This window comes from Echinops telfairi, unplaced genomic scaffold (genome assembly GCF_000313985.2).
Source record: "Echinops telfairi isolate 266 unplaced genomic scaffold, ASM31398v2 ScPeMD7_5;HRSCAF=22, whole genome shotgun sequence".
NCBI classification, from domain to species: Eukaryota; Metazoa; Chordata; class Mammalia; order Afrosoricida; family Tenrecidae; genus Echinops; species Echinops telfairi.
Genome location: NW_022103901.1, coordinates 33,860,481 through 33,870,127, shown reverse-complemented (window position 1 = coordinate 33,870,127; position 9,647 = coordinate 33,860,481). Strand labels below are relative to the sequence as shown.

Here is a 9,647-nt window from a genome sequence, read left to right as displayed (position 1 = left end):
CCGCCTGCGCCGTGCGGCTTCTGCGGCCGCCTGGTCCCGGGGATCTAGCTGGGGCGCGCCGAAAACCGGGTGCTGGCGAGGCCAACTCGCCGGGACAGGCCGGTCCGTACCGGTCTGTGCTGGCTGCTCGGCCGGGGAGGCCGAAACCTGCCGCGCGAAGAAATGGAGGGGGCACTCCTTGGCAGCAGATGGCTGGACAGTGACCACTGCGTGCCTCGATGGTCTTCTGTGTCCCAGCCAACCGCCCTCCGAGACGGACTGTGGCCGCCTCCCTCGAGCTGCGTGGCGTCGTTTCTGTCCCCAGAGGAAGGCTTCATTCTGGGGATTTAGATCCGACTCCGGACTGGGAAGTTGGTCTGGATGGACAGAGGAAACTGCCCGCCCACCCCGCTCTCCCGAAGGCACTAGACAAGTGGCTCTTGATGGTTTTGTTGTTGGATGGCCCTTGTCGCCGGGAGAACGCGCTGACCTTAGGTATGCGTGTACAATTTTCGATTCCAAAGGAGCGCTGCCCTCCTGCCAGCCTTGGAATCCAGATGCAGCACCGTCGCCCCCACCCCCGTCCCACCACCCCCCTCACTTGGGCTGTTTCTGTTCCAGCACTTCAGGGTGCCCGCAGAGCTTTAGGAAAACACACTGCAGGGTGAGTGGGTTGGAGGAGATGGACTGGCTTTCCTGGGCAACTGCTGACTCTGTGTTTTCTCTAGGGGGAAACTCGGCAGGTATCCTCCTTGGCCAGGAAAGGTGAGTGTCTGGCTGCTGTAGGAGGAAGACAGCCAAGGGTGGGTTTGGGGAAGCGGGGAATGAAGGAAGGAAGGAATGTTTCTAGCCTTCACTGAGTAAATCTCAGCCCGTTTAACACTCTTTCAAACGAGTGTAGTATGAGATTTACAAAGAACGGCATAAACCTGTGACCTGCAGGAAATGCTTATTTCTTGAGTCAGAGATTCAAGATTCCTGATGGCTTTTTGTTTTGTTTTGTTGTTTTTAACCCTGGAAATCAGTCCCAACTTGAATTTCACTTATGTTTCAATTGAACCTTTTAAGGGGCAGGGTGGAATTTTAGGGAGAGAGACATCTAAATGTAGGTTAGTAAAAAGTCAGTCTATTTTTGTCTCAACTAAGTTTAAACCTTCTCCCCATTCTGCCATATGTGCTGCTCCAAAGCATCTTTAGAAAAGTTGGCATTCCGGATCCTGCACGTGGCGGGCGGTCCATCACAGCTTCCCAAATGTTCCGCTTTTCATAGTTCTGCTTGGAGCCAAGTGGACGTCTTCAGGCTGTCTCTGTGATGTGGCATTTTCCCTGCCTCTCTTAAGACTGAAGCGTGCCCTCGCCATCTCTTCAACGATGAGTGTGACACGAGCGTTACGTTGGTGGAGAGGTGTTGGTCTGAGTCTGAGCTGCTTTTAAACGAGGCCACCGCTGTCCATGGGCTCTTGGGCCACCGCTAGCTAGAGGGAACATCTAGAATAACTCATGTTTTCACAAAGCTCGGCACAGAAGTGCCAGATCTGGACCTATACTACACGCTGGGTTCTTTTTTTATACATGGCACTCGATTTTGTTTTCCTTACTGACAGCACTGTAGGGAGTTACTTTAGTGGGCTGCACTGTTATGAAATCTTTTCCTACCTTTTCTACCCCAGATCGTCAATCCACCCAAAGACTTGAAGAAACCACGTGGCAAGAAATGCTTCTTTGTCAAGTTTTTTGGGACCGAAGATCAGTGAGTAGCTCTTCCCGGAACTCTGTCCTGCCTTTGTCTGCAGCGCCTCGAGGGCAGAGCCGCTGGGAGAATATTCTAGGGGTCTGTGCTGGCTTCTAACAAGTGGAAGTTGCTCTGCTTATGGCAGAAATTGCCCGGGGCGGGGCTGTGGTTGAACTTCTGAATGGGCTGACCAGACTCAGATAGTTTCTCGAGCTCTCTTTACCCACCCCCTTGGTCAGTTCTTGTGACAAAAGCCATGGTCAAGTTCCCTTTGGTGACTTATCCGTCACTGTGGTTTAGGCATGGGGTAGGCAGTGAATTTGGTTTCTCTTAATACAAGTGATTGTTTAATTCTGTTCTCGTTTGTAAAACTAGGGGATTTGCCCCAGCGTTGTAACAATGAAGTTTTTTCGCCAGAGCTGTCCTAGCCTTGAGGAAACCAGGCCCCATCGTGTGGAGCTTCTGGGTGGGTTCGGAGTAAGCGGTCACTGGGAGGGGAGCACATGCATAGCTTGGGCTCTTGTGTATCACTTTCTCGTCTCTCATCGAGTTGGGTGGCCTGAGTCAGCTAGTGAGGCAATCTCTGTTAAGTATTTGTACTTATTTCTACTTAGGAGTCTTACAGGGAAATGTGGCTTTGGGTTTAGAAAAGGTCTCTTGACTTTCCTATTCTGATCAATCAGCCCCTGGCCAGGGAGTTGATTCTGACTCATAGCAACCCCCTCGGACTTTAGGGTAAAGCTACCCCACAGGGCTGCTAAGGCTGTGATCTTCAGGGAAGCAGGCCATAGGGGCAGACAGCCTCATCAGTCTCCTGAGGAGCAGCTGGTGAGTCTCAGCCTCTGACCTTACAGTTAACCCAGTATGCCACTAGAATCCCTTAAGAGTAGTTGGTTAATAGGCTTTTCTGGAAAGCAGTATATAATAGCCAAAATCATCCTGCCGTCAAAATGATTCCGGCCCATAGTGACCCTGAAGGACAGTCAAACTGCACCTGTGGTTTCTGAGCCTGTGAATCTGTGTGAGCAGAAAGCCTCCTCTTTCTCCCAAGGAGCAGCAGATTAATTTGAACTAGCCTCTTGGTTAGCAGCCCAACTCCTAACACACTGTAGCAGCAGGATTCTTTTCCTGCGTATGACAATAGACATGAAAATTGTTACAAGATTTGTTCTTCACCTATATGCCGGAGTCCTTTGGTTAGTGTTTCACAGCATGTTTATCTTAACAATGTAGACAAACCTGTAAGCTAGGCGCAGTCTTGAGCTCTTTATCTTAACCCAACTTCTTAGCAGGTTTGCTGTCTGTAGCAAGATCTGCTGGGAGTTGGCGGCCAGAGCTGTAAGAGCCAAAGACACTCCGGAAGAGACTGTCCTTGCAGTACGTGAATTCCATCAGAAAGATGATCCTGATGTGTAAAACCAGTGTGGGTGACTCACCTGCAGTCTGCCGCGCTTCACCCTGGTGCTCCTGGGAAAGCGAGTAGCACAGTTGCCGTCTCCCAGCAGCTCAGATGCCTAGTCAGAACATAAACCTCAGAGGCAGAGTGAGTGGTGCCGGGGACTGATTGCTGCCACAGCAGTACTGACAGCATTCCAGCCCTTCCTACAAGTACGACTGCAATGTGGGTGACGTGCAAGTTATACAACCATCCTTTCTGAATATTTCTCCTCGGTTAGCATAAACTCACTGCCCATGAAGTTTCCTGTCTAGACTTTTCCGTAGTTGTTATCAGTTTGCCCCTAGGCAGATTTTTTTTAAAGAGTTTTATTGGCACATAATCCACCAGTCCTATAAGTCAGTAGTTCAATCCTATCCAGAAGAATTGTGCAATCTTTATCAAAGCAAATTTTAGAACATTTTCATCTTTCTTGTACTCCTTGTCTCTTAGCCTTCAGGTTTTCCCCCATCCTCCTCTGCTATACCTCCAAGAATCCAGCAATCCGGTTACTGTCTCTGTGGTTTGGCCTGACCTGGCTAGATCTTGAGAGAGCCCAAGGCAGGCATTCTCTACCAGTGAAGATAAACTTAAAGTTTGAGAAGACTTCAACAGTTTAAAGATCATCTTAAGGCAATCATTTGAGGGGGGCTCATGCAACCTCTGTGGCTCCAGAAAGTCTAGGATCCATGGGAATTTTCAACTCTGTTCTGCATATTCCTTCCCCCTTTTCATCAGGATCCATCTACAGAATCTTGGATCAAAATGCTCACTGATGATACTGGGCACCATCCAATTCTTCTGATCTTGTGGCAAAGGAGGCAGTTGTTCTTAGAAACGGTTGGCCACATGTTCCATTTCTTCTTCCCGAGTTCCTTCCTCTGTTCCTCTGGGCAGGTACCATGAAAAGATTCCAGGAGAGAGAAATTGATGGAGAGCAACAGGCAGTATAGTTGGCCCAAACTGGGTTGCCTAAATGAAGGATTCCCCTGGTCTGAAACAACAGTGGGGGATTGGGAGAGGGGGGATGGAATCAGATTAGAGATGGTTAAAGCCATTGTTTTCGTAGGATTTTTTTTTTTTTAAGATCAAAGCAGAAGGTAAGAGGAAACTGTAAGAGAGAGTTGGCGTGTTGGTGGTGGTGGTGGGTGCTGTGGAGTCTTTTCCAATCCAGATACAACAGAAAGCAGCACTACCCAGTCCTGCACCACCTCATGGTGTTTCCAGGTTTGAGCCCTTGCTTGTCACCACTGTGCAGTTCATCTCCCACAGTAGCTTCCTCTTTTTCTTGCTCACTGAGGTGACATAGGTCACAGAACATTGGAGGAGCACGCACTTTTGCACCTCACCAGGCAAACCGGTAAAGCTTGGGATGAAGGATGAGCTCACAGACACAGATCCTCTGCCTGATGGTGTCGGTGGGCAGGGACGGGACAGTGACCAGCTTTCTAACTGACAGGCTCTTTGGGGGCTCAAGAGCGTAGTAGGTGTGGGGCATCTGCTAGATGGGTGTCTTTCAGCCTTTTAAGCTCCCTTGGGAAAAAGTTCTACATTAAAAAAACACAAAGGAAGGCACCCCGTGATTAGCATGTTATCTGTTTGCGGGTAGGCATCTAACTCTGAGAAAGGAAACAGGCAGACCTCGGAGGCATTGTGGGTTCGGTCCCAGTCCCTGGCAATACAATGAGTCATGAGTATTCTGGCTCCTCGGGGCATTGAGATGTGATATTAGACTATAGATGACTAAGGAGACTTGGTTACTAACGGTAGGTCACTAGTTCAAACCCACTAGCTGCTCCAGTGGAGAACAATGAGCCTGTGTGCTCCCATAAAGGCCCCAGCCTTGGAAACCCAGCGGGGCAGTTTTAGTCTCACAGTGAGCCAGAGTTCCCTCAGTGTGGTGGGTTTGGTTTGGGTGGTCTACGACATGGGTGATAACATGGCAAATTTGGAAACACTGTGAGACTGGCCAAAGGGGGACATGAAGGGAACACAAAAGGGTTGGGGAAATGACCCCGATGGACATGCTCTGCACAGGGTTGCCACCAACCTTCAGGTTTTGTTTTGTTTTGAAGTGTACTCTTTGGGGAGTGCTAAGTGAGGTGTGCTGTGGAAGGTGAGGGTCTCCCTGGGACGGGAGGCCAGTTCTCAGGGAGAAGTGTGGAGGCAAGTTGTCATCATTCTCTTTTTGACCTTTTTGTTGTGGCTTAGGTCAAAGTTTCATAGAGCAAATGTGTTTTATAGTCAACTGTTCACGCGCATGTTGTTCAGTGACATTGACTATATAACTGAACTCTTCCCACTTCCTCCCTGTGCTGGCCCCCGGTAGTCCTCATTTCCTGCCCCTCCCCACCTCCGGAGCCTTCTCCCTGGGCAGTTGCTACCCTTGCAGTCTCTCTTGGTCGGTTGGCCTGAGGAGTGCCTGCATCCTGATGTTATCCCATCATCTCACTGAAAGTTGGGCCATGGAGTCGCTGTGCTCTGGCCTGAAGTGTAACAGTCTAAGGCAGGTGGTTGTTGTTACGTTCCACCGTGTCCTTCTGACTCGCAGCCCGGTGCTGTGCCACCCTCACAGTATGTGTGAGCCCCTTGTCACGGCCACTGGGTCATTCCATCTTGTCAAGTGCCGTCCTCTTTTCTGCTGCCCCTCCACGGTTCCAAACATGTCTTTCTCAGGGACAAAGTCTCACCACCATCCTTGCTTCTAAGGAGCATTCTGGCTGTACTTCTTCCAACAGAGATCTGTTCTTTTGTCAGTCCAAAAGGGCATAGCTTCCCAAATTTATTTGACCTATTGCTCCATGCCCCCTGGCAAAGAGACACTTTGGTACTGTAGCCTATAATCTAGGATAAGGCATAGCTGCTTTGCAACCCCATTAGATCCTTGATCTTTTCAGTGCCCCCGGGAGGGCAGTGGTATTAGCCACTTCGGGAAACATCACTCTCGCATCACTTAGCAGATCAATATGCCTGCTCTTGTGGTGGTTTTGAGTCCGTGTTTCTCCCATTCTTTTCAGGACTTCCTGCTGTGATCCGTTTCAGAGCAGCTGGTTGTGGTAGCTGGGCACCACCTAGTTCTCTGGGCTCATGGCAGACCATGGAGACAAGCTCACATGAGGCACAAGTCCTTTGGCCTTGTTGCCTTGAGTCTCCGGTTTTCTCACTCCTACTTGTTAAGCACAGGTAGAGAGAGTAGTAGTTGCTCACACACTTTTAAGATCCCCGTTGCTAGTCAGCAAAGTGGGACGTACAGTACTGCCTGTGTATACTGTGTTATGCCCATGACAGTGGGATCCTCAAAACCCAGGCCCAGCAACTCATTTCCTTGAGGTGTTTGGTTACAGCTAAGAAATTCCATTTTCCCACAATCTTGTTGAAGTTTGTATGTATATTTTTAGGAATTTCATCTGCTTTTATACAGTCTGCAGTGCCATCAGGGGACCTTGGAAGGTGAGCTCTTGGTTTGCTTCCAACCTGGTGATTTGGACAGACGACTCACATATCCTCACCCCTCTATCCCTGTCCACATACTGGGGGATCACTCATGGAGATGGTGGCCTGGTGTGCCGACAGGTGTGCAGCCAGTGTGAGGAGAGGGTACAGTGGGGTCGTATAAGAGGGGAGGAGGGAGCAGCATCACAGAGCTGGTCGGCCCGGCAGGTGCCTCTGACCAAGAGCAAAACACACTTTCCAGGGATGTGACATGGGGTGGGCCTAGCCAGGAATGCCTCCTGGAACGCATGCCATGCTCCCAAAGGGCCTGAGGTTGTGAAGCCGTGGGAAAGCTGAGATTGTAGACTGAGCTCAGGTCTGGCAGACAGCTGGGGCCTGCAGAAGGTCAGTGCTGGCTGGCTGGCTGGCTGGCTTGGAGACCTGCTCAAATTTTGACTCCAGCTCCTCTCGCCTGCGTTGGACAGATCTGTGAAGGCCCCAAAGATGCCCAGTGGGCTTTTTCAGGGATGAGAAGTAGTTTCTGTGGGGTAACAGAAGAGGCTGGTCTAGACCCCGCCTTCACTGTTGGCTGTCACTTCTGGCAGGCACCTCCTGGGGTGGGGCTCAGTCCGTTGCTGGACCCTGGACTGAGGAGATAGGTAGGGCCTAGAAGCATACACTGCCCGCAGCCCCGAGAGTGCCAGGATAGGTCAGCGGTCAGCCTTAGAACTACCATGCTGCTCCACCACGGCTCTTCCTGAAGCCTCAGAAAGGTAGCTCCTAACACCAGGCACACGTGGCTGTGTCTCCGAGAGAATAGCCCTGCCTGTCTCCCTGCCCCTCCCAAGCCCGCTTACAAGCTGTGCTGGTGTTAACACTCCAGCCTGAGAAAGAGACGAACTGGCGAGGTGGGGAGGGCTTAGTAAGGCAGCCAGGTTTAGCTGCCCACAGCCCCCGTCAGACCTGTTTTCATAGGAATACAGAGGTAAACTTCCAGGTCACTGGCCTGCCCTCCAGTGAGGGACCAGGACTGAAAGGCGCCGTAGCTAACAGCCCTTTCAAGACGTGGTGGCATAGCTGCCCGCTTCTTATTTTGAACTGAGAGGTTGAGGGTTTAGGGCAGTGGTTCTCAACCTGTGGGTCAAGACCTCTGGGGGTCGAACAACCTTTTCACAGGGGTTGCCCGGTTCATAACAGTAGTAAAATTACAGTGATGTAGCAACAAAAATCACTTTATGGTTGGGGGTCACCACAACATGAGGAACTGTATGAAAGGGTCGCAGCATTAGAAAGGTTGAGAACGGAAAGCAAATGTTTTGAGAATGATGAGGGCAACAAATGTACAAAGGTGCTTGACACAATGGATGTGTGTATGGGTTGTGGTAAAAGTTGTACGAGCCCCCAATAAAAGGATTTTTTTTAAAAGGTTGAGAACCGCTGGTTTAGGGATTTTAGTGGGAAGGCACCCAGGCTCCCAGCTGATCACCTTCCAGCTGTATAACATCAGAGATGGCAGTTAACAATGAGGACATAGCAGCAGCTCAAGATCCTGTGAGGTGCTGCCCACCACCCCCCTCCATCTCATTTCCTGTCCACACCACCTCTTGAAACCTGGCACCTGCCTGACCTACTTTCCTGATACCTTACACCGGCAGCAGCCGGGTAATGGCTGTGGAGCTGAGCCCAGTGCATAGTGAGGGCTGTCGGGGACAACCGTGTCCCTATGCCAGGGTGGGACAATGGCTGGTCCAGAGAGAATGGGGACTTGTGCTTCCTCCAGCTCCTGCCCTTCTAGCAACTACACTCTAGACTGATGGGTTAGCTCCATTGGCAGGTGTCACAGCAGGGAACTGGCACCTTGGAGGCATGGCTGGCCATGTGGGCAGTGCAAGCAGTGCTCTTGAAAGCCTGTGCCAGCACTAGGGGTGTGGTGGTGGTGTGGGTTAAGCATTGGGCTGCTAGCCACAAGGTCGGCAGTTCAAACCCGCCACCAGCGGCTCCTCGGGAGAAAGGTGAAGCTGTTTACTCCCGCAGAGATTTGCAGCCTCAGAAACCCTCAGGAGCAGTTCTGTGTCCTAGAGGGTGGCCGTGAGTCAGAAAGGAGTCGACCGTAGTGTGTGCTCCTTGGAAAGCAACCACCTCTTGGTATCAGATGTCTAGCTCTACCTGCCCTGCCAGTGTGTGTGTTGGTGTCTGTAGGGTTCTCGCTGTTTGAAACTGAGAACTTTGGGGGCAGTCTTGTTTTGCTTTTTCTCCCTTACTTGATGCTTTTGGTTCTGAATAAGTTGGACTTGGGCCCTTAATGACCCTCAGCCTTTTTCCCAGGGAGGCAAGCTCAAAACTTAGTTACCAAATACTGCTTAGCCCAGTGGTTCTCAGCCTTCCAAATGCCACGACCCTTAAACACAATTCCTCATGTTGTGGTGACCCCCCAACCATAAAGTTACTTTCGTGGCTACTTCATAACTATAATTTTGCTACTGCTGAATTGGGTGACGCCTGTGAAAGGGTCGTTGGACCCACCCACCCCCAAAGGGGTCACGACCCACAGGTTGAGAACTGCTGCCCTAAACCATCCAGGCAGGGACACAAACCTCGCTGTCACAGCTCATCCTTGCTTGTTGCATTGGTCTTTCCTCCCCCTCCCCACCCCCCACCCCCAACTCACAAGGCATTTCTTCCCCAGGAGAGCACTGCTCTGTGCCAGCTTGGAGTCAGCTCCTTGGAAGGGCAGTGAGGAGATTCCCAGGCATCTGCAGTGTGATGACTGACAGGGTTTTCTCTGCAGGGTAAACAGATCAGAACCTCAGTCGGGTTTGTGACTGTGGGTGTTGTGAGTGGCCCGGGGGTGGTTTCAGGGTTGTTGGCATATACACAAGCCATAGATGGATCGAGATGCCAGACTGAGTGTGCTGCCATTCACAGGTGACAGACAGTTCCACCAGCAGCCAGGTAGCAGTTCCCACCTGGAGTGGAGCAAGCCTGGGCCAGCTTAGGGGGCCGTATGGGCAGGCAGCATGGTCTGCACTAGAGAGCAGAGCCTCCTTGCTCATAGAGGTAACCGTGCTT

General features: G+C 51.1%; 1 protein-coding gene across 1 annotated transcript in view; it reads left to right on the top strand.

The window, feature by feature from the left end:
• Nucleotides 1–9,647, top strand: part of GLYR1 (glyoxylate reductase 1 homolog) — a 30,006-nt gene that overhangs the window by 1,624 nt on the left and 18,735 nt on the right. Inside the window, exons 2-4 of the mRNA XM_004705847.2 lie at nt 238–474; nt 708–744; nt 1,650–1,729. Of these exons, the coding sequence (XP_004705904.2) occupies nt 238–474; nt 708–744; nt 1,650–1,729 (354 nt within the window). The remainder of the gene's footprint in view (nt 1–237; nt 475–707; nt 745–1,649; nt 1,730–9,647) is intronic.